Source organism: Taudactylus pleione, unplaced genomic scaffold (genome assembly GCF_031769625.1).
Source record: "Taudactylus pleione unplaced genomic scaffold, aTauple2 ptg000007l, whole genome shotgun sequence".
Taxonomy (NCBI): Eukaryota; Metazoa; Chordata; class Amphibia; order Anura; family Myobatrachidae; genus Taudactylus; species Taudactylus pleione.
In genome coordinates, this window is record NW_028284410.1 from 20,940,410 (window position 1) to 20,965,850 (window position 25,441).

At 43.2% G+C, this 25,441-nt stretch overlaps 1 protein-coding gene across 3 annotated transcripts in view; it reads right to left on the bottom strand.

Moving 5' to 3' along the window:
- Positions 1 to 1,733: 1,733 nt before the first annotated feature.
- The window catches only part of LOC148542957 (ultra-long-chain fatty acid omega-hydroxylase-like), a 76,150-nt gene continuing 52,442 nt past the window's right edge, over positions 1,734 to 25,441 (bottom strand). For 2 of the 3 annotated variants that reach the window (XM_088462524.1, XM_088462521.1), the window contains exons 4-13: positions 19,531 to 19,584; positions 10,034 to 10,161; positions 8,585 to 8,706; positions 7,952 to 8,219; positions 7,637 to 7,703; positions 5,518 to 5,647; positions 4,848 to 4,981; positions 3,456 to 3,520; positions 3,284 to 3,366; positions 1,734 to 2,006 (exon numbers count right to left, since the gene is read on the bottom strand). In XM_088462524.1, the coding sequence (XP_088318650.1) occupies positions 1,835 to 2,006; positions 3,284 to 3,366; positions 3,456 to 3,520; positions 4,848 to 4,981; positions 5,518 to 5,647; positions 7,637 to 7,703; positions 7,952 to 8,219; positions 8,585 to 8,706; positions 10,034 to 10,161; positions 19,531 to 19,584 (1,223 nt within the window). In that variant the 3' untranslated portion in view covers positions 1,734 to 1,834. Of the gene's footprint in view, positions 2,007 to 3,283; positions 3,367 to 3,455; positions 3,521 to 4,847; positions 4,982 to 5,517; positions 5,648 to 7,636; positions 7,704 to 7,951; positions 8,220 to 8,584; positions 8,707 to 10,033; positions 10,162 to 19,530; positions 19,585 to 23,265; positions 23,411 to 25,441 lie in introns of all 3 variants that reach the window. The other variant, XM_088462525.1, reaches the window with a different exon arrangement.

Here is a 25,441-nt window from a genome sequence, read left to right on the forward strand (position 1 = left end):
CTTTGTATTTGTGTTATGTAAATGTACCTGAGCTATTTATATGGTCTAACAACAGTAAATTCATACTTCCTTTAACTTCAGTATGGAGGTATTGTAGCATTCCTGCTAGGCTGTTTTAGTGGGGTGCCGCGTCCTGCCCGATTTCAAAAGGGTAGGATGCGCCCTGCCTTTTGGCGGCGCCCCTCTAAGACATGATGGGTTCTGTTCCCACCTACGAGCCGCAGTGTCCCGCCGTTGGGAAGAGTAGAGGTGCAGCCACTGCCAGTGAATAGATGCCGCGCGCATGCGCACGGCATCTATTCACAGCGAGAGGAGAGCTTGGGGGCAGTCCAGCATGTCCGTAAAGGGATGTAGTTATAATCCCGACGTGCAGCATCCCAGCGCCGGAATGCCACTACCCGGCTAGAAGACCGGCGGCGGAATACTGACAGGAGGCGACATCCAGATGTCAGAATCCCTAAAGCGGGATGCCGAACGTAAGTATAGCGAGGCTGGTTAGGACTTAGCCGCGGGGGGGAGGGTTCGATTTAGGCGTCACGGGGGAGTGGGGGGAGGGTTAGGCTAGGGGGGGTTGGGGTTAGATACCCCCGGGGTGGGTTAGAGTTATGCACCACTGGGAAGGGGTAAGGTTTAGGCAGTAAGGGGGGATGGTTAGGTTTAGGCGCCAAAGGGGGAAGGGTTAGGTTTATGCACTAACGGGGAGGGTTAGGATAGGGTAGGGGAAGGGTTAGTATTGGGATGTAGAAACAGAGGGTTAGGGTGAAGGGGGTGAAGGGGGAAGGGTAAGGATACCCTTGTCGGGATCCTGAGCATTGGGATGCCACTCTCAGTATATTGACAGCAGGCATCCTGACTGCCGTGATTTCATACCCATTCCATCTGTAAGTACCAGACACACCCCCAAGAGTGATGAAAAGGGGTCTCATGGTCACGCTTCCTTTCCAGGTGCACTGTACCTTCGGCACGCGCTAGAGTGCCCTTTCTAGGTCTAGGGCACTACCCAGCGCCAGACCTAGAGTGAACACTAGGTATTGTGATATGGGGGGAAATGTATCAAAGTTTGTAGAGAGATAAAGTGGATAGATATACAATACGAACCAAACAGCTCCTAACTCTCAGTTCACAAACTATTCTAGCTAAATGACAGTTAGGAGCTGATTGGTTGGTACTTTAACTCTCTTCACTTTATCTCTCTCTCACCTATGATTCATCTTCCCCATAGACCCGAAGCAGGAAGCAGTGTAACATGTTAGTAAGTCTTCTTGTCGAGCTCATCTTTCAGAATAGTAAACACTGTTTGTTTTTGTTCTCTATAATCTCTTATTCTTCTTTAAAGATGACCATATTAATCTTACTGAGCCTTGATAATCCTAGATATAGACATGCCCAGGCAAAGGACAGAAAATATGACAGAGAGCAGGCAAAGAGGTGTCGGAAACTACCATGGCTTTACTGGTAACCTATAAGAGAGGTAGCATGAAGTGATATCTCTCATATACATTACTCTGTATCAGGTATAATTAGAGAGGACATGTTCCTTTACAGAGCAGTAGCATCCATTACCACTGCTCTAGGAAACAGTGACATCACTTTGGCATTGCCTAATGTTCACAGGTTCCTAGTGAATGCATATGCTACAGTCACATTAGTTTAGGCCACAAAATGGACACCTCCACTTTATCTAGCTGACAAGTCGATTTTAAACAATGGACATTTTTAAGGTTATAGTCCCTTTAATGTTGTTACATGATTTTACATACAATTATAATGCAAATATTTATGTTACAATGTGAGATTCTACTGAATGCAGGGTGTCCCAACTTGTCATGTAATGTTACGGCTGAAGTGGCTCCACCTGCAGCCACAGACCACCCTCGGCTCGTAGGATTAGCTCAGGCTTCCTGCGTACGGTTTTGCTTTCATCTAAGATCACTTTGAATTTGAGAAGAGTGAGAGCCAGCACCACCTTTATCTCAGCCATAGCAAAGTTTTGCCCAATGCAATTCCTGTTAGATAAAAAGAAATAATAATAGAGAGAACCAGAATTTTTAGTCTTTGAGCCATGATGAAAATATATGAATGCACACATTTACATGGAGACATATAGTATAAGCAGGACACTGATATTCTTAAGGACTTTCCAGAAATGTCTGAAAACTGTAGTGAGGCAGCAGCAACCGATCTCTCTGTGACAGTGGTGACCACAAATTTGTTCTTTAGTCAGATGTGAAAAAGTCCTTCCTTGGATGTAATCTCACTTCTGACTACAAGGACAGTTATGGAGTTGTGACTTATAGTTGTCATTTACATCATTAAACTGCTTGTTTAACAGGAGCTGTCTTCTATACATTGTAAAAGCACGATGGAAGAGTCCTCGAGCGCTGAAAGCCATAGAGGCTTAATGGATCCCTGCTGGGCCTAATAATGATGCACATATGCAGCCATTATCTGTGCATACGCATACTGTATCATTACTACATTCTGCTGGCAGTGTAAGGCAGCCTGTGATTAATTGCTGAGCAGAGGGACCATGACATGGTAAGTTGCAGCTGTAAATCATTATCCATCATTACGATAAAGCAGCAGGGGCGCCGAGAGTGGGGGAAAGCGGCTTGCTGGAGGGGCTCGGCAGGAGCCCGGGTCCACCGCTCCCCCTCTTCCCCCCTCCACTGATGTGTGCTGGGCTGCAGTGAGTGCATCAGCACTGAGTGCAACAGCAGTCTCCCCTGGATCTGCCCCTGGCTGAGGGGCAAAATGGCGCCCACATGTGGAGCGTGCAGCATTGCCTATAATAGTTGTAACTTTTCCTGGTTTGGTACATTCCTTACATTAGGTTACGCCCCCTTGCCATTAATCACGCCTGGCCTGGCCAGACCCGGCCCGGCGCTCTACAGCTCTGATAAGCAAAGACATTTACCATAAACCCACAGCCATCAGTGATACATTTCCAAGTAGATAATAGTTATGAAAAAACAAATTTGGGCAATGATATAACCCTTACTATGTTTGATTATAAAATGTTAAAAAAAAAACACATTGTGCACATTTTGCAATGTTTACGTTGTAATACTGCGCTTTTTTACATATATTATCAACCGTTATGCAGTTTATAATACCAATTTGAATAGAAGTACAGTAGCCATGGAAGTTTTGACCTAATAAAAGTTATTATTGAGACGATAACAAAAAAAGGCTGATGAAGTTATATGAAAACAGGCTACAGACATCAACTTCTCAAATTGTCAGAAAAGTTAATTATGTTAAAACCGTGTGACATCCTTACCTGGGCCCAGCTGAGAATGGTACAAAAGCATGGGCAGACCTCTTCTGTATGTTGTCTGGATCAAATCGGTATGGATCATAGACCTAGAAAAGCAGACATCATGGCTAAGGACTGGTATATGATTATAAAAGCTGGTGCCATGCACACACCACAATGTGTAAAAAGGTTTTACCTCAGGATTTGGCCAAACAACAGGATTGTGGTGGGTGCCATAAATACTTATCAAACTGGTGTTTCCTTGGAAAATGAAGAAGAAAGAAATTTACAAATATCTAGTAAATTGATCATGACTACTTTTATAATCTTATAATAATTTTATAATGGTCTGTGCATTCGCAGGAACCGTTTAGCGCAGGTGCAGAACGGGTCCTGCGATTTCGCCCACAGACCGTCCCGAGCTGCAGCATGATTGACATGCTGCAGTGTTTGGGAGGCGGAGCAGGGGCATAGCTGGTCACCATTCCCAGAAATAGGGGTGTATCGCCCCCGTTTTGTGGGAGTGACGAAGCCAGGGATTGCATCACTCCCACAAACGCAGATATCCTAGCCTCCCAAGTGACCAAGAACCGGCCAGGCTAAGGTAAGGCAATTTAGCGCTGCAAATCTCTGCCCCGTTATTCTAGATTTTTGGAGCTCGGCCCCATAGGTTAACGCCATCTTCAGATAGCATTAACCGCACCGTGCCTGTGGAAGCATTCTCACAACTGAGGTTCGCAAAATACCACTGCCACGCACGCACAGTGTCGGAAAGTGAGGAGGAGCCTTTTACAAATGTGAAGAGTGCACATTTTGACTTGGGCTGTAATTCGCAGTCACAGAGGGGAGGATGTATTATAGGGCCACAGATCTTTCTGCTCTGCCTCTTTACCGAGGCGAAGCAGGAAGCACTACCGATGAGATGTATGAACATCTCATCCGCCGGAGTGGAGTAGTGAAAGCTCTCCCCTCTGGCGATCCCTGCCTAAGCACACAGCGCATCAGCCTAGTTCTGATACTCTGTGTCTCCTTTCCTGGCCAGCTCCACTGGGCATGCACAGGATCATGCAAGCATTGCAAGATCTCGCGTGCAGCCCCCGGAGTCGGAAGTCGCCACAGCAGGCACAGTGGGAGGGCGACACCAGCTGCAGGTGTCGGAACAGATACATCTACCCCAGAGTGTTCTCACAACCACTTTCCCTGCAACATAACCATCATACATAACAGTGTTATTAAGTGTAATTTACAGAAAAACACGTCCCAATATAGACTAATAAAAATCGCAGCTGTACCATGATTTATGATGCATAGAACCCATAATGCTGTATTACTGCTCTACAGATAACTGCAGTAAGTACTGCCTAAGATCATTTCTCTTTTTGTAAACAATATATTTACACCATTGTTCTTCTACGACATTTTGGCTTAACTATACATTGATATTTGTTATTACAAAAATACATACATTGTTATTGTTTTTTTATTGACTACATATTTGAGTAAAATATACAGAAATCCTTTTAAATTGTTGTTCAGAGGTTGAGATTATTTCAAATCTAATTGATACAATTATAAAGTGAGATAATACCTTTAGGAATGACCTTCCCATCATGCAATGTGATATCTGCAGAACAGCACCTAGACACTGTTGTTACAGGGGGATGTATTCGCAGGCTCTCCTTAATACACATGGTGGTAAATGGGAGCTGAGACAAGTCATCCCTAGGGAACAGATCAAGTGACACAAATATTTTAGCAGAAAACCTTGTGCTGTATCCATTTACAGTCAAAGAGACAAAATCATTCTTAGTAATTGACCTTCTAGACTGTATGTGTATACTTTCTAATACAAGTGGAACAATCACCCAGTCAATCAACATATCGTTATATACAGCATATGCTTTTTATGGACTTCTAATCAGGTTTTATTGAAGGCTGTCATAGTGCCAAGTACAAGATACTGTTCTGTATTGTACTGAGAGCAAAGAACATCACATAATAATGTAAAGGTTGTAGAATATATGAAAAGGTATGAGATAAAAAAAAACTGGGATAGATTTTCAAAGTAATGTGAATACGCAGCCAGTAACTTTTGTATAAACAGTTTTAGTCACCTAGAACTACTGACATTATGAAAAGCATGACACACTGCAGCATTAGCCTCACTGTATGGAAGTAATAAGGCTGGTATAATGTCAGGGCTGTTTTTACATATATCTTAAAGTTGTTTGCAAAGTGATGCAATGTACTGTACTCACCATTCCAAGTGTGTTGTATCTTCCCCCTTTATTATCTCTCTAATCTCCTCTCTGCATTTCTCTTGGTATTCAGGGTGACCAGCCAAGTTATACAAGAGCCAGGAGATCCCACTGGCTGTGGTGTCATGTCCTTCGTGTGGAGATTGAGGAATGATAAGTGTAGTGTATGGTTGCAGTGAAGTATAATGTACATATACAAATCATTTTAAAGTTTAATTTGATTAGAAACAGAGTTGGATTAAGACTTCAGGGGGTCCTGGGGCAACTGTAGGTTATTTCTCCTATGTGAATAAAGTGTTTTTAACATTTAAATGTACTAGTGGGTTAGGTATGAAATCCTGGCTGTCAGGATGCCGCTGGTCAGAATACCAACAGAGGCATAACGACAGCCAGAATTTCGACACCCATAGAGAAGAGCGTTAAGTATTTTTCTATCCCCTTCCCTAACCCCAACCCTAACCCTCCCCGGTGCCTAAACCTAACCTCCCCCCTCCCTGCACCCTAATCCTAACACTGCCTCCCCCGAGGCCTAATCCTAACCCACCCCTTAATACCTAACCCCGCTACCTAAGCCTAACCTTCCCCTAGCGCCCCGATACTTACCTTCGGTATTCCGACGGTTGGGATACTGGTGCCGGGATCCCGATCTGTCCCCGTACTAGCACTTATCAAACAGGTCTATTTCAACTTCGTAAAATAAAATACTCAGTATATCAACCACCCCATTCCACCCACGCAAACATGCTACAGCAGTCTGTAATACCTCTACACATTACACTCAACACCATGATATTAATGAATTATATGTTATTACAGCTGTGAAAGCCAATTTCAGTTTAATGTTAATCGGTTGTATTGTACTGTTGTTAATATAATTTACTCATTAATAATAATGTCTATAGTTTACTGAAAAAAAAAAAAAAAAAACACCTACGTCAATTAATACACACTGGGCGGAATTCAATTGATTACGCGGTCCGGATCTTCCGTCTAAAGTGACAGGAGATCGTGGGCCGCTATTCAATTGATGCAGTTTTTCACGCAGTTCGCGCCCATAGAGGTCAGGTTTAGCCGCGTAAAGCAGCTAAACCCGATCAAAGTCCTGGACGCGACTGCGAAAAGTGATGTTTGGGCGCCCAAACAGGTCACTTTTTGCACATTTCAGCTGAAATGTAGCGCTGGCAGCTGATCGCGCCTGACAGGAGCAAGAATTGAATAGCTCCGTTGGGCGCGATAGAGGCTGGAATCAATTGAATTCCGCCCACTGAGTCTGACCTGCAGTGCCAGCTGTTGCTCAGCAACCGGGAAGAGGGAGTTGGGGACTGCTGCAGGAAGAAGCGGGCTGATCCACTCATGTATACGAAGAGGCCAGCAAGGGAACAGATGACTTAATGGTAGGTCATCAATAGGCTAGGCCAGCTCCCTACTGTATGTACCTGGACTGCCCAGACTAGTTGTTCGATGTTTGAAGTTTTACTGCAAGTGTGTGACCAGTGATCCGTGCACATGGGTGGGGGTACTCAGTCAATGCAGCACTGATCTTGAGTGGCAAGTGAGGTGATCCAGGAGGCCCTCTGAGGTTTAAAGCTGTGTACACACTTACTGATGTGTGTACCCTGTGATGCGACGCATGACGGCCCGACATTTCGGGGCGGCCGGTAAACACTGCACGATGCAACTGCGGTGACATTGTAACGTAGAATTTTGCATGCAGATACACCCGCAGTCGCACACAGAATACAGGCATGCCGCATATTACTTTACTAGTCACACGGCGCTCATGCGTTAGGAGGATAGATGTATTTGGACACATCTGTATCTTATATTGTTCTTTCATCATGACACAAGTCCCCTTATCTGACCATAGCTACAGACAGACTTGGCCAATTCCCTGCAACCCACTCTCACTTCTTCTACACATTTTATTGTTATTAAAATTATTATTATTATTTTGTTCCTAGGGCCAGTATTTGTAGATTTCCCTCCCTGGAAAAAGCTGCAAATTATTATTCTACATATAGTCATCACTAACATGAACTTCGTTAGTTAATAATAGTCAATAATAATATTCAGTATGTAGAATTATAGTAACCACTGGTAAATGTGACAATAAACACACCTTCAAACATAAATGTATCAACTTCATCTCTCAGCTCTTCATCAGACAATTGGTTTCCATGTTCATCCTGTGTTGAAAAATAAAGTTAAATGTTGTGTGGTTATACTACACTGATCTATACCTTGTCACAATACTATTAAATCATAAGCAATTATGCATATTAGGACTATAATGTCACTGCATTTAATAGAGATTATATAATATATATATGCACACACACTCCACCTGGGCAAGTATATCTATCTTTCTGTACAAATGGTCATGAATAGGATGTGAAACAATATTTCTAGAGTATAACCATAAGTTCCTCCTCACCTTTGACAACAATAGAATATCTATGAAATCCTGTGACTTCCCTTGCTTGGACTTGATCCAGTTCTCGGTCCCCTTCTCCTGCAGGGCCTTCTTCCGCTGTTGCACTACCCCTGAGGTGAACTCATGCACAATTCTACATGCCCGTTGGAATTTTCGTCCATTGGAGGAAAGTCGATAGATGAAATCAAAGTGATGGGGAAGGAAGTGTTCACGTTGTACCACCAAGGAGCTGAGCTCATAGATGGCAGCAATATAATCACTTGGCTTTCTGTAATGAGTAATAAGAAAGGAAAGATTACAGAGACAATATGGAGAGAGGGCACCTGTATTTGGCCCTGTGACAATGCATCCCTTGCATGGACATAAAATAGCCACTATAATGAATTATTTTACTTCTATATAATTGTTTGATATGTAGTGTATGTACATATTGGTACTGTATTGCTAGATAGATATATTTACATTAATATCAGTGAGTACCCCTTATTATACTGTACACAAATCCTTAAAGAAATGAAACACATGATCAGGTATAGTTAAATTATTCAAATTAGTGATGTGCCGATGGACTTCAACACAAAGTACTACTGCACACATTACCATATAATACAGTAGGCAAGAAAAATGACATACTCTTGGCAATCACTATCGTAGCTGAATGTGCATTTCAAAAGCGTGTCCAAGGTCATTAAACTGATGTGTTCAAACATATCCAAAGAAACTGGGCCTCCTCCAGACAATCTGCGCCATTTAGCCTGTAGAAATAATCAGTAGTTAGAGGGGAAAATAAAGTGCACCAGTCATCCCTACATCAAACTATACTGTAGACCCCAAGGCCTCAAATAATACTAGGTCTAGATGATTGTACATTAAAAAAAAAAAATGTTGCCATGACTTTGTGAGGCTGTACACAAGGTAATGATACTACTAGTCAGATTGAGTTAGATTGTAAGACATGTAGAAAGTAGTTACTTATAAAAATAAGGACTGAACAAATATTATGCTAGCTCTATATTATGCTTATTATTATAATGTTAAATCAAGGTAACATGTTAAGCTGTGTACACACTATCAGTCATACACACTGTGCAATTTTTTGCTCAAGGCGGAATGTACTGTACTAACACATGTGGTCAAACCTCCAAAAAATGCAGTTTTCAGAGGTTTGACCACATTCCCCATATGTATCAAGCTCCGGAAAGCAAAACTTTCCAGAGTTGGCACTCGATCAGCAATGCTATCTCTAGATGGCATTGCCTAATAGAAGTCTATGGGCTTCTTTCCGCATAATTCCTTGAGAGGGATCCAATAAGTCCCCTCCCAGGGTCCCTCACGCCTCGCACACGTGCAGGCAGACGGTGTTGGAAGATTCCTAGTCCTCTTATCAGAAGAGCTGTTCTTTGCAATATTAATTGCAAATCTAGATGTATACGATATTAATAAACACAACTATGCATGCAGAAAGTGGAGGGATGCATCACATTAAAAATGCGATGCTTGATGCATCGTGCTCTCAGTATGTACTTTATTTTGATTTCTTCAATGGGATCGGGAGGTGAGAACTGAGATAGCGTGTGCAGCACACGCTATCTTGGCAGCGCGATCTGACCGCTGCAGGAGCATTTGAAGTGGTTTATCGGCTAACGCTCCTGCATACACACTATCCAATTATTGGGCCGATCAGCCAATTAACAGCTGATCAGCCCGATAATTAGATAGTGTGTACTCTGGTTTAGTTTCAAGTACACTTCTAAGAGGTGCACAAATGGCAATTAGACAATATTCTCACAAAAGTAAATATCTCAAAATGTACAGATTCTGTTTTCAGGCAGGGTCCTAGAAGGCACTTTACTTACCTACAGTATATCTCATAATCTACCACAGAAGCAACTGAAAGAGGGGGCTTAATAATACTGGGGCTTAAGAAAATTCAAGGAGAAAGAAAGGTAGAAAAGGTCATTAACTTCTCATAAAATACCAATATCATGGGAAAGTCCAAGTTTGTACACATAGCATAGAAGGTAGGGAGTTTTATGACAGGAAGTTGTGTTATAGTAGATAATATGAGTGGTCAGAACCCACATGCATTATATCTGTGCTCCGATTGAAGATCTTAACATAATGTTTTAAGATATCGAAATGAAATGCAGGTGTCAAGAGACGACGGTGCTTGTTCCATTTCTCCCCCCGGCTAAGCAAAAGTCCGTCTCCTAAAGGAATAAAATGATTCATATTATTATCAAGTAAATTCTTCAATGTGGGTTGTTATTTAAGAATACAATAACCTTAAACATAAGCGGCATTCTGAGAGGAGCATGTGTGTATGTACTATTTACCAGGGGTTAAAGTGGGCCGGAACGGGGCGGAACTGCATTCCATCACTTCTATTTGGAGACGGAATCAGTTCCGCCTCCTACGACCCACCTTAGCCTGTGCCGCAGGTAGGCACCATTTGCCGGATGCCCACTGAGATTTTGTTACCAGCGGGTGCCCGGCTCCCTCCACACAGTGCCAGCAGCAGCTGGAGGCTGGAGCTCACTCTTGAGCTCCGGCTTCCCGCTCCGCTTCCCCCACGGGCACTATGGGAGAGACGTCATGACGTCTCTCCCATGGTTCAGAGGACTCGGAGCAGACAGGCGGACCGGAGGCACACAGGGGCATTTCCAGAGAGGAGGGAGCACGTATGCAGTCTCCAACAAGGGCCTTCTCCTTTCTGTCCGGCGGCCGGCAGCGCACTGAGCTGTGCGCAGCCAGCGCTGGAGTTATAGACTCTGGGCGCTAGAGTGCACCCAGAGTCTATAGAGTATGCGCATGTCACCGGGAAAATGGCCGTGGCGGCCATTTTCCCTGTACTGTGCATTAGAAAACGATGGGAAAATGGCCGCGGTGGCCATTTTCCAGTCGTTTTTACAGCGCCGGACCCCCAAATTGACGAGGGACTCCGGAGAGGTAAGTAATACTATGAGTGCAGGGTGTGCTGTGCGAGGGCCCCCCGGGGTCCAGGAACCCTGGAGGCACACAGGAGCGGGGCTTAAGGTATTTATTTAATTTTTTCGTATAAGCGGCACTATAAAGGGAATAACTTCTCGGGGCACTACTCAGGGGGGCATTACTATTGGGGGCACTACTACAAGGGGCACCACTCCTGGGAGCACTGCTTAAGGGGCACTACCACTACTGTGGGCTCTGCATAATGGGCACCACTACTGGGGGCACTGAATAAGGGGCACCACTACTGGGGGAACTGCATAAGGGCACCACTACTGGGGGAACTGCATAAAGGGGCACCAATATCTGGTGGAACTGCATAAGGGGCACCACTACTGGGGGAACTGCATAAGGAGCACCACCACTGTGGGCACTGCATAAGGGGCACTACCACTACTACGGACACCACTACTGGGGGCACTGCATAAGAGGCACCACCACTGTGGACACTGCATAAGGGGCACCACTACTGGGGCACTATCATTGTGGGCACTGCATAAGGGGCACTACCACTGTGGGCACTACCACTACTGGGGGCACTGCATATGGGACACCACTACTGGGGGCACTGCATAAGGGGCACCACTACAATGGGCATTGCATTTGCATAAGGAGCACTACTGCTGTGGGCATTATGTGTAAGGGGCACTACTGCTGTAGGCATTGTATAAGGGGCACTACTACTGTGGGCATTGTGTATAAGGGACACAAATGTGGGCATTGTGTAAAAGGGGCACTGCTGTGTGTCATACATGAATAAGGGACACTACTATGTGGTGTAATGTGAATCAGGGTGAATCAAGATTGTGCTACTGTATGGTGTAATTTGAATTGGGAATACTATTGTGTGACCAGGCTCCTTTCTTTTGAGACCACGCGCCGTCACTTTTTTTTTAAAAGCACCGAGAGGGGGTTTGGTGAGTTTCACCACTTCTCTAGGACCACTTTAAGCACTGCCATTTACCCATGAGTAGGGGAAGGGGCAAAATACAGAGCAGCTAAAAGGGAAGAAATTCCTCAGGATGAGGTCACGGCAAGTCGGTGTCCGTTCCATATCTAACCGTCTTATTACCAAACCTATACATGCAGTGGCAGCTGTCCATGTAGCTACCCACTGTTTCCTTCAAATAAGAGGAGTGAAATATGTCTGGGTGACTAATATGAGGATCTTCAAAGGAATATGTCTGAAAATATGTACCTACTGACTGTGGGCTGATTGGCAAGACAAAAGCATCCTAGAAACTGGTTTTGGTGAAAATATATTACAGAGCTACAGGTGTTATTATGGAACTTTATTTGAAGTGTATATTGATTTCTGGAATAAGATATCATTGTTAATGCAATCAGTGAATGTACTTGTGATTCAGAGAATCACAAGTGAATGGTTATGCTGGGCATACACTCTACAAATATATGTCAGATATCTGTCCAATCTGTCCGGTGGGAAGGAAAATCTTGTCCGTTTTCTAGTGTTTGGGAGCAAATTTCTATTGTTATTTGCTCCCATACCTACCAGGTTTTCATTCCAACCAGCCAGATTGGACAGATAATTGCATAGTGTATGCCCAGCATTAGTAATGTAGAGAAAGTGGTAGATGAGTCAGAGCTATAACTGATCATGGCTGAGTTGCTGATTTTTTAAAAAAAAAGTGAGCAGGAAATTAGTGTTTCACAATCATTATGGTAGAACAACAGCTAAAAAAAAAAAAAAGGAAATATATATATATATATATATACACACACACAAACACACACGCACACACACACACACACACACACACGCACACACACACACACACACATAACCTAGACTGTAGAAACTTTTTATAATTACGATTTTATGTATGATTCACACTCTGAAAGGTAACTTACTAACCACAAAATTTGTGGGTGTGCAATAAATTTCTTTATTGTTTGCCTTAACACACAGGTTCTGAAATTCGATCCTCAGGACCCCAAACATTGCATGTTTTCCAGGTCTCCTCACAGAATCAAGTGAAATAATTAGCTCCACCTGTGCATCTTTTATAATGTGTCAGTGAGTAATGAATACACCTGTGCACCTGCTAGGTGACCTGGAAATTGTGAATTGTTTGAGGTCCTGAGGACCAAGTTTGAGAACCACTGCCTTAAAATTTAATGCATACCTCCCAACATTGTCTAAAGAGATGTAGGGGCATGGCCTCTGTGGAAATGTTTCACCCACAATCCACGCCCACAATTTTCGTTACATTGAAGGGCATTCAATGATGACACGACATCTATTAACCACTTGTTTAACAATCAGAGCAGCGAGTGAGAAGGGGCCTCCCAACTGCGGCCAGTGGGTAGGAGGGCAGGACAGTGTCTGAAAAGCTGGACTGTCCTGGCAAAATCAGGATCGTTGGGAAGTATGTTTAATGAGCCAGATGCAAGGAGTCTCATGGCGTCTCTTTAAAAGTACAGGCCAAGGCTTGGTGTCTAAAAATCCAGTCCTTTTGCAATTAGAGAAAAGATCTGTGATCCCCATGCTTACAGGGAAATACCCACAAATATTTATTCTCCACCTGCTTAATCTCATCCTAGAAAGCAAAAGTTTTTTGTGTATGTGGTGAAACTTTCATCAAGGATTGGCCTGAACCACCCAACTCCCAACAGAAGAAGGTGCATTTGTGCAAAAAGATGTGGGAGAATTTAGGAGAATAGGCTTTTGGAGAACAAGCAACCTTGTTATGAAAAACTACTTGTCAGTAGGGGTGTGCACCGGCCACTTTTCGTGTTTTGTGTTTTGGTTTTGGATCTGGATCTTTCTTCGTGTTTTGGATCTGGATTGGTTTTGCCAAAACCACCCTTCCGTGTTTTGGGTTCTGGGTTTTGTGTTTTGGATCTGTATTTTTTTTAAAAAAAGCATAAAAACAGCTAAAATCACAGAATTTGTAGGTTTTTCTGCTCCTATGCTATTATTAACCTCAATAACCTTAATTTCCACTCATTTCCAGTCTATTCTGAATACCTCACACCTCACAATAGTGTTTTTATGTCCAAAAGGTTGCACCGAGGTAGCTGGATGACTATGCTAAGCGACACGAGTGGGTGGCACAAACACGTGACCCATCTAGGCGTGAAACTGCAGTGGCAGACAGGATGGCATTGAAAAACTAGGCCCCAAACTGTACATAATGCAAAGAAAAAAAAGAAGTGCAAGATGGAATTGTCCTTGGGCCCTCCCACCCACCCTTATGTTGTATAAACAGGACAGGCACACTTTAACAAACCAATCATTTCAGCGCCAGGGTCTGCCACACAACTGTGGCTGAAATGATTGGTTCGTTTGGGCCCCCACAAAACAAGCTGGCAATTTATCTGTCCCTGCACAAACTGGCTCTACGGAGGCAAGATGTCATCCTCATCCTCCTCATCCACCGATTCCTCACCCTCTTCAGTGTGTACATCCTCATCCTCACAGAGTATTAATTCGTCCCTGCTGGAACCACAGGTCCCTCTGTACGTTCTGGAGGCTGGTCTCCCTGGAAGAGTTGATAATTCATTTTATGAACATCATCTTCTCCACATTTTGTGGAAGCAACCTCCTACGCCTTTCGCTGACAAGGTTCCCGGCTGCACTAAACACTCTTTCGGAGTACACACTGGAGGGGGGGCAACTCAGGTAAAATAGAGCCAGTTTGTACAGGGACCTTCAAATTGCTTCTTTTTCCTGCCAGTACAGGTACGGACTGTCTGACATGCCTACTTGGATGCTGTCACCGATGTAATCCTTTAACAGACAGACGCACCCTTGTCGTTGCTGCTTTGAGGATTCAAGTGCGGCTACAGCCCACACAATTCACAAAGACAGAAAAAAAAAAAGAATATTTTTATTGTTTGTGTAGAACACTTTGAGGGTGTCACCACCCTTTAACAGACAGACGCACGCTTGTCGCTGCTGCTTTAAGGATGCAGGTGCGGCTACAGCCCACACATTTCACAAAGACCGAAAAAAAAAGAACAATATTTTAATTGTTTGTGTAGAACACTTTGAGGGTGTCACCACCCTTTAACAGACAGACGCACGCTTGTCGCTGCTGCTTTAAGGATGCAGGTGCGGCTACAGCCCACACAATTCACATAGACAGAAAAAAGAAGAATATTTTTATTGTTTGTGTAGCACACTTTGAGGGTGTCACCACCCTTTAACAGACAGACGCACGCTTGTCGCTGCTGCTTTGAGGATGCAAGTGCGGCTACAGCCCACACATTTCACAAAGACCAAAAAAAAAAGAACAATATTTTTATTGTTTGTGTAGCACACTTTGAGGGTGTCACCACCCTTTAACAGACAGACGCATGCTTGTCGCTGCTGCTTTAAGGATGCAGGTGCGGCTACAGCCCACACAATTCACAAAGACAGAAAAAAGAACAATATTTAATTGTTTGTGTAGCACACTTTGAGGGTGTCACCACCCTTTAACAGACAGACGCACGCTTGTCGCTGCTGCTTTAAGGATGCAGGTGCGGCTACAGCCCACACAATTCACAAAGACAGAAAAAAGAAGAATATTTTTATTGTTTGTGTAGCACACTTTGAGGGTGTCACCACCCTTTAACAGACAGACGCACGCTTGTCGCTGCTGCTTTGAGGATGCAAGTGCAGCTACATCGCACACAAGTCACAAACACATTAAAAAAATAGTTTTTTATTTTTTGGAGCACTTTAAGAGTTACACCACCCTTTAACAGACAGACGCACGCTTGTCGCTGCTGCTTTAAGGATGCAGGTGCGGCTACAGCCCACACATTTCACAAAGACCGAAAAAAAAGAACAATATTTTAATTGTTTGTGTAGAACACTTTGAGGTGTCACCACCCTTTAACAGACAGACGCACGCTTGTCGCTGCTGCTTTAAGGATGCAGGTGCGGCTACAGCCCACACAATTCACAAAGACAGAAAAAAAAAAATAATATTTTTATTGTTTGTGGAGCACACTTTGAGGGTTACACCACCCTTTAACAGACAGACGCACGCTTGTCGCTGCTGCTTTGAGGATGCAAGTGCGGCTACAGCCCACACAATTCACAAAGACAGAAAAAAGAAGAAGAATATTTTTATTGTTTGTGTAGCACACTTTGAGGGTGTCACCACCCTTTAACAGACAGACGCACGCTTGTCGCTGCTGCTTTAAGGATGCAGGTGCGGCTACAGCCCACACATTTCACAAAGACCGAAAAAAAAGAACAATATTTTAATTGTTTGTGTAGCACACTTTGAGGGTGTCACCACCCTTTAACAGACAGACGCACGCTTGTCGCTGCTGCTTTAAGGATGCAGGTGCGGCTACAGCCCACACAATTCACAAAGACAGAAAAAAGAAGAATATTTTTATTGTTTGTGTAGCACACTTTGAGGGTGTCACCACCCTTTAACAGACAGACGCACGCTTGTCGCTGCTGCTTTGAGGATGCAAGTGCGGCTACATCGCACACAAGTCACAAACACATTAAAAAAATAGTTTTTTATTTTTTGGAGCACTTTGAGAGTTACACCACCCTTTAACAGACAGACGCACGCTTGTCGCTGCTGCTTTAAGGATACAGGTGCGGCTACAGCCCACACATTTCAAAAAGACCGAAAAAAAAAGAACAATATTTTAATTGTTTGTGTAGAACACTTTGAGGGTGTCACCACCCTTTAACAGACAGACGCACGCTTGTCGCTGCTGCTTTAAGGATGCAGGTGCGGCTACAGCCCACACAATTCACATAGACAGAAAAAAGAAGAAGAATATTTTTATTGTTTGTGTAGCACACTTTGAGGGTGTCACCACCCTTTAACAGACAGACGCACGCTTGTCGCTGCTGCTTTAAGGATGCAGGTGCGGCTACAGCCCACACATTTCACAAAGACCAAAAAAAAAAGAACAATATTTTAATTGTTTGTGTAGCACACTTTGAGGGTGTCACCACCCTTTAACAGACAGACGCACGCTTGTCGCTGCTGCTTTAAGGATGCAGGTGCGGCTACAGCCCACACAATTCACAAAGACAGAAAAAAAAAGAACAATATTTTAATTGTTTGTGTAGCACACTTTGAGGGTGTCACCACCCTTTAACAGACAGACGCACGCTTGTCGCTGCTGCTTTAAGGATGCAGGTGCGGCTACAGCCCACACAATTCACAAAGACAGAAAAAAGAAGAAGAATATTTTTATTGTTTGTGTAGCACACTTTGAGGGTGTCACCACCCTTTAACAGACAGACGCACGCTTGTCGCTGCTGCTTTGAGGATGCAGGTGGAATCTAGACGGGATTTGGAACCGAGGACACACTACCTCCATCAATTGTCTAAATCCCACTGCACTAATGTCGGATACCGGACGCACGTCTAACACCAACATAGCAGTCAAGGCCTCAGTTATACGTTTTGCTTCAGGATGACTGCTGTTGTACTTCATCCTCATCGCTAGGGACTGTTGGAGGGTCAATTGTTTAGTAAAAGTAGAGATGTTCCTACTTCCTCTCTGGGATGATGAACAACTCCCAGCAGCAGCAACAGCACTAGGAGGAAGTGGTTGTTGATCTTTCCCTATTTTATTTTTATCGGAGAAAGTTTGGTACTCCATTTATGTTATATTGATATATATACGTGCGGCTAAAGCGCACACAAACTAGGAAAATATTTTTTTATTTTTGCTGGAGAGTAGTGCACTTTGTGGGTTACACCACCCTTTAAGAAATGAGCCAGCCGGCTCTTTACTTATGGGACACAGGCGCACGCTTGGCGCTGCTCCTTTGTTGATGCACGTGCAGCCACAGTGCACACAAGTCACAAACACAGAAAATATATATTTTTTTGGTTTGGAGTGTACTTTGGGGGTTACAGAACCCTTTAACGGTCAAGCCAGCCGGCCCTTTACTTATGACACAGGCGCACGCTTGGCACTACTTTGTTGATGCACGTGCGGCTACTGCGCACACAATTCACAAACACAGAAAATAATTTTTTTTTTGGTTTGGACTGGAGTGTACTTTCGGGGGTTACAGCACCCTTTAACGGTCAAGCCAGCCGGCCCTTTACTTATGACACAGGCGCACGCTTGGCACTACTTTGTTGATGCACGTGCGGCTACTGCGCACACAATTCACAAACACAGAAAATAATTTTTTTTTTGGTTTGGACTGGACTGTACTTTCGGGGGTTACAGCACCCTTTAACGGTCAAGCCAGCCGGCCCTTTACTTATGACACAGGCGCACGCTTGGCACTACTTTGTTGATGCACGTGCGGCTACTGCGCACACAATTCACAAACACAGAAAATAATTTTTTTTTTGGTTTGGACTGGACTGTACTTTCGGGGGTTACAGCACCCTTTAACGGTCAAGCCAGCCGGCCCTTTACTTATGACACAGGCGCACGCTTGGCACTACTTTGTTGATGCACGTGCGGCTACTGCGCACACAATTCACAAACACAGAAAATAATTTTTTTTTTGGTTTGGACTGGAGTGTACTTTGGGGGTTACAGCACCCTTTAACGGTCAAGCCAGCCGGCCCTTTACTTATGACACAGGCGCACGCTTGACACTACTTTGTTGATGCACATGCGGCTACTGCGCACACAATTCACAAACACAGAAAATAATTTTTTTTTTGGTTTGGACTGGAGTGTACTTTTGGGGGTTACAGCACCCTTAACGGTCAAGCCAGCCGGCCCTTTACTTATGACACAGGCGCACGCTTGGCACTACTTTGTTGATGCACGTGCGGCTACTGCGCACACAATTCACAAACACTGAAAATATATTATTTTTTTAGCACTTGGGGGGAGCACCCCTGATGGACAGAGCACCCCCTGGACAACACTACAGCACCCCTTTAGGACTGGGACACTGCACAGGACTTTGGAGTGGACACAGCCCCTATGGAGAACTGACTGCACAACACAGTCCAGCCAGCCCTTATGGACTTTGAAGTAGTGGACACAGCCCTTATTAACAACAGCAGCACAGCACAACACAGCCAGCCCCTATGGACTTTGAAGTAGTGGACAACAGCAGCACTACACTACACAGCCCTAACTCCCACCCTCCCTCTTCACTGTCCACAGCCGAGTGAGAAAATGGCGCCAACGCGGGTACCTTATATAGGATCCAAAACCCGCGAGACTCGGAAGGCGGAATGATGACGTTTTGCCTCGATTTCAGATCCGAGTCAGGCGGGAAAAGTCGAGCCTGATTCGGATCGGACTCGGATCGGGGGTGCTCGGTGGGGTTCGGATTTCAGAAATCCGAACCCGCTCACCCCTACTTGTCAGTAACAACATGCAATTGCCAGTGCCTGAAAATACATGAATATGATAGTTTAGATAAACTGTTGCACTACTAATTTAACACCGACTGTTGGAGAGATGATAAAACTTAGGATCAGTACTTTCCCACAGCCTTTGCTGCTACCCCAGCTCTTTTGAAGTTCTATCTGCTACCCTGCACAGCCAGGAGGAGGGGTGAATCAAGATTGTACTAATATCTCCCCAGCATGATACATTTTTTAACTGTTTGAACTCTTACAGACTAATACAAACTATGAATTGCGGATATGGATATAAAAATAACTTACCTAACCAGGGTTTCAGAAAGCCATAGAATAAATCATCCTTAGGGGCAATGGTAGCTGGGGAAGAAAGAAGAGGCCAAAATGATGTGAAGGTTCATTGCATAACTATATTGAAAATAATTCCATTCATAATGTACATACAATGAATATTTGCAGCTGAGTGGAATTGAATTGAAACATGACATAGATAGATAGATAGATAAATAGATAGATAGATAAATAAACTTTTTCTATCACCAGTCATATAGTGCGGAGAACCCACTTGAAATTAATGGAAAAACTCTGTACATTAATTTAATAAATATTAGTTTAAAAAAATGGGTCGTGTGACTCACCCCATTCAGATCTATAAACGGCCCAGCATTGGACAGCCTAGGTTTCTACTAAAATAGGGGAACATCATGTGTACTGTAGGTGGAATCCAGCTCCAATCATATCATTATGTGAGTGTGTATAATGAACAGTAATGATAGAGCAGTTTTTGTTTTTTTTTCAAAAATGCGATCAGCATAATAAGACCTGTTACTAAGCTGCTGACCAGCAATAATGCTATCGCTAGGTTACCAAAGATCTTTATTACTGAATGAAACCCAGAACCTGTTATACTTGATTATTTCTTAAGGCAGTACTAGGACTGATCCCAGCACTCTCTATAATCTCCTCCAAGGGATCTTACACCTGATTAGGCTGTGACATACTGTATGCCGCCTCATTCATATGTGTATAGGCAGATTAACAAATAATAGTGCTGTGGGATGTTTTACTAAAATTACAGCTGAGGAATTGCTTTCCAGCCCTAACTGGGGCCCTATCACCCCACTCTCTCAACTCACTCTCATTTTGAAGTGGAGAAGGGCATGACTGCCTATTCTGCACCCAGCCACCTCTTTTCTCTTATGACTGGGTGAAAGGAAATCCAGCACACAACCTAATGCTGGGATCCAACTCTCATCTAGTGCAGCATTGGGTGGAAGTAGAATAATGTTTCTCCAATTCCAGGTCCTACATTTGTAAATGAAAAGTTGAAAAGTACTGTACTGTATATGTTGAAGGAATAGCATAGGGTATAACACAGGGATAATAAGTGATCTTATGGATGCAATGTATGAGCATTTTGGAGCAGTAAGTTAAGTGTCAGAAAAGAGAGAATGTGTTGAAGGACTAAAATGCAGGGTATTTAGGAGGTGTTATAGGTGATATGTGGGAACTATAAAAAGGAAAAATGTGTGTTATACAAGTAAGAAATAGAAGGGTGACAAGGCACTGTCTAGATAGAAGGCAACAGATGGGAACTGTAGTAATTCTATGTTGGGGAGAACATAATTGGTTTAACTGAAAAGCATCCAATATTCTGATACATTTGTTGCAAAAAATAAAAAATAAAGTAGAAACATCCAACACAAAAAACAACAACATAAAAGCAAGCCTTATTTAGAACAAAGATTGTTGCTTTTAGCTTAGGGTCAATAAAATTAGGTGAGAGTTTGTTTCATGAAACTCGCAGACTTTTCACGAAGGCGCGCACCGAAGAATTCTCCAATCCAATTAAAAATGCCTATTCGTGGTACTCGCAGTGGGAGTTTGCGAATTGTCAGCCAATTGCCATGTGAGAGAAGTGCATGAAAAAGTGGTGTGGCCCTCCTGGATACCAAAAAACCCCCAGAAAATATTGTTTGCAGAATTTTACAGAGGGCTGCCAGTGGGCATAAGGAAAGTACTGGAAGTATTTAAATAGTGTTAAATGGCTGAGTTGGGCATTTAAAAAAAAAAGATAAAAAAGGAGGACACTTCATTTATTTACTTTTATACAAATAAAAATAAAAATGCAAAAAAAAAAAAAGTAGGAAAAAAGATGCTTTAGGGTACTTTGAGGTGACTTTAAATAAAAAGAATAAAGGCAATTATTTTTCAAAAAAATAAATACTCTAATTAAATGTGGGGTGTATACAGCAACAAAATAGTTGATTTTGGGTCATTTCAGGCCATTTTTTTTTAAACCCCAAACAATTACATGTAATTATTGGACTAATTAAGCTAACTGGAAACTTTCAATTGTTTAATTAGTCACGTGGGGGGTCTAAGGGGTTCTGCACGGTGTACCGTCATTTTAACCTTAAAATAAAGATTTTCTCTACCATCTCTCACGCTCAGGGAGGTGTGAACAGAAATATGCACGTTTACTCTGACTGGTTCAAAGTGAGTTGCTAATTTGATTGCAAAATGAATCTGCAATGCGAATTTGCAGGGAAAACAGCAACTCGCATCTCACAACTCTCACCTAGTTGGATTGACCTCTTAAGCTGGGTACACACCTAGCAGATATATCTGCAGATGATGGTTGTTCATACACACTGTGTTCTGTATGTTGGAGGGGGGTGGGCCCCGCTGGCGTGTCGCGCCACCCTCCCCTGCAAGTGCGCAGACGGTCAGCTGACCACCCGTACGCACAGCACGATGCCCCTATATATATCTGCAGATGAACAATCAATTGATCGGCCAATGTATCTACCAGTGTGTACCCAGCATTAGACTCATAAATGCAAGAGAAGTGAAGTGGTTTGTTGCATTAGTATTTATGACTCATCTTGGTTATAAAAATAATATTTATAAAGCAGAACACACAAAATAGTCTAAACAACATTTACAGTTGCTGTGAGACATAAGGAGTAATGCAGTATTGAATATTAGGTGTGAATAAGTTTACCAATACAAATCCAAGCCTTTTAAAAGTTCAACAAATTAAATTATGAAGGGCTTGCCATGGATGTCTAAATGAAGTAAGTGGACTATGCATTTTATTTGTATGTGGCACCACAAGCACACATGACAATGGAGATTACATTGTTATAAGTAATTTGATTGGGAGAACAGATGTTTGACTTCAAATAGATGATTCAGCAGCAAGGAAGCCAATAAAAATAGCAATTAGGAGTAATTGCATTAACTCATATAACAAATTGATTGACTATCTTAAGGGCCCCATACATCTGCCACGGATTGCCGCAATCCTGCAACCCGGCATCACAGGATCGCAGAAATAGAACATGTCGGATTTCCCAGATATGACGATTGCAATCAAAAAATGGTCGTGATAGTCAAATCGCCGAAATTTAACATGTAAAATTTCAGAGATCCTGCGACGGATTGTTAAACATCGATGGTGGCCGGTCGGCGTTTCCGACCGGCGGATCGGCATTTCTGATCACATCGCTACATCGCGATGATCCGTCGCAGATGTATGGGTACCTTTATGCACAGGCATCATATCTCCAGGCCGGGGAGAGCAGCAAAGAAAACATGAACATGGGCCCATACATTTTCAAGCCATCTATGCTTCGTGTCATTTATAGAAGCAGCTACAGTATGCTTATGAGGCTCAATAATAGATAAGTGTTAACTACAGTAGGTTCTGAATGTTATATAAAAATCTAATGTGGAGGTACATTCCTAATTGCCCCTTAATATCAACTGTGACAGACAGAAGGTGTCACAAAATATTTTATAGAAATACAAGTCTGGGTCACAGACACAAAACACAATTGTATGTCCAGCACATCAAGGAGTATAAAACTTTATGTTTATATGCCTATGTAGGAGTGCGTCATTCCTAGTCAATATGGTTATTCTTTTTTACTGTAGAACTCGGATGAATATACTGTTTATTTCACATACAGTAGAAAGACAATGCACATGCGTACTAAGAAGGTGAAAGCAGAAACTTTACAAAGAATAGACTACCTGGAGCCTGAAGCACAGGCTTAATGCTACTGGGATGAAAAAGCCTTACAATAGGATAATAAAGGCTAAACCACCAGGAGCAGGCATAGACGTTATCCTTCACCAATTCATTCACAACCAGTAATCCTTCTTCTGTATTCCTGATCTAGAGGGTTGGGAAGTTACAGTCAGTTAGTTGGCAGCCAGGAAAAAGCCATGGACAGGCGTGAGATCTCTTATCCAGAAATGTATTACCCACAAACTTTTAAAAGACCTGAAAGAAAAAAAAGTGAATATTTGTTGCTGCTTGTTGAGACTGTCATACACAAAGACGTGCCGGATAATGCTGTCTTTTACTGTGTAATAGTTAGACAAATTAGGGGTTCCAAGTCGAATTGAGTCCTAGCTCAGATCACTTTTGGGATACAGAGTAGAACAGAGTCCCAGTTCGGGTCTGCTGAATTCGAAGCTCTGATTTAGAAACAGAATCACGGTTTTGGATTGCATGTGAACAGGTCCAAATTACATGATTTTAGCTGTTTTTATCAATTTTAAAGTAATCCAAAACCATATCCGAACCAAAACACGTGTGGTTTTGTCAAAACCAAAACATATATGGATAGTTTTACAAAAAACAAGACCCATAACACAGGGGTCCGCGCTGATCGCTAGTAATGGTGCACAGGAGTCTATTTATTAAACACACTAATTATTTTCACATACACAGGGACAGCTTCTCAAATGTCTGCAGTCTCAGGTATCATGTCTCATTAGGACACTGGGGGTCATTCAGACCCGCTTGCGAGCAAAGTTCGCTTGCTAGCGGGTTGATGTTGTGAGAATGCGCATGCGCACGACGGAGGGAGCTCCGTCGTGCGCATGCGCGAGACCCGGCGAGCAACGAGAAATACGTCGCTCGGGGTCTCGCACCAAAGGGGGCGTGCTGTCGATGGTGACTGACAGCATGCCCCCTTTGGTGGGCGTGCCAGGGGCGTGGCGGCCATACGGAGGCGTTCCCATGGGAACGCCTACCGTCTGGGTCCGGCCCCACTGACATCAGTAGTGATGTCAGTGGGAGTGACTTTGGCTCTGATAGAGCCAAAATCACCCCTGGGCTTGTGGCAGCGAGACCCTACCGCAGGGTCTCGTCGCAAGCCCGATGGTTGCGATGGTCTTTGACCATCGCGACCATCATCATGGACGCTCGCATAAGCTGTGGGTGGTAACCCACAGCTATGCGAGCGTCCATGAGGACGCTCCTAAAACAGGTAGGAGGGCCCTGATTCAGAGAGAGCACTCTGGTCAGAGCGTTTAGCTCTGAATCAGGCCCACTGTCTATTAAAGATGTGGTCTATAATTGAGTGGGGAGGTAATACTTTACTTTTAACAGCGCTATACTGGAATGTTAGTTTAACAGTGAACAATGTATTTTACCTTGATGATGCATATATGCAATTTATTTGTTTGCGTTTGGTAGTCCTTTAACCTTTTAAAGATCCACCCAAAATCATAGGTCTTGCTGTACATGTCTTTAAAGTTACCATTTTAGGTAGTTCACTACTTCCAAAATTCTTGCCCTATTCAATGGGATAGAATTTTATTTTATTTTTTTATTTCTATTTAAACTGGATACACTTATGGTATAATATAGGGGGGCAAATTGCCGTTGGAACGGCATAGACATGCCTGCACTGGTACGGCACTTCCCTCCCATCCCCCACAACCAGATCTCACTCCGGACTTGCACATTACAGCTCACAGGGCTGAGAGCAACAAACAGAAATATGAGAGTCTGAGCTTCCGCATACAGCCGCACTTACTTGGATTGACCCCATTTTTGTAAATCCAATTTTACTCTGGTTATTTTTTCATTAATTTCTTTTAGGTATATTCAATGTGATTTATCTACATATTTATTTCTTGAACACAGCCTTATAATGAAAATGAATTCACCACCCTAACTATGCAGCAACAGATTTTACTGTGAGGCATTTCCTTACTATGGGATCCCTGGGAACAGCAACTGACCCTACGGCTTGATATAAGTTACATATATAAGGTATTACTTTGAATAAATTCATACACATTAGGAGGAAATTGGCAAAAAGACCATCGTTTAGCGTAGGGGTGGGCAATAAGCGGCCCCTAAACTGTTATAGACAGGGTTGTCATCAGAAATTGCGAAAAAATTAAAAAT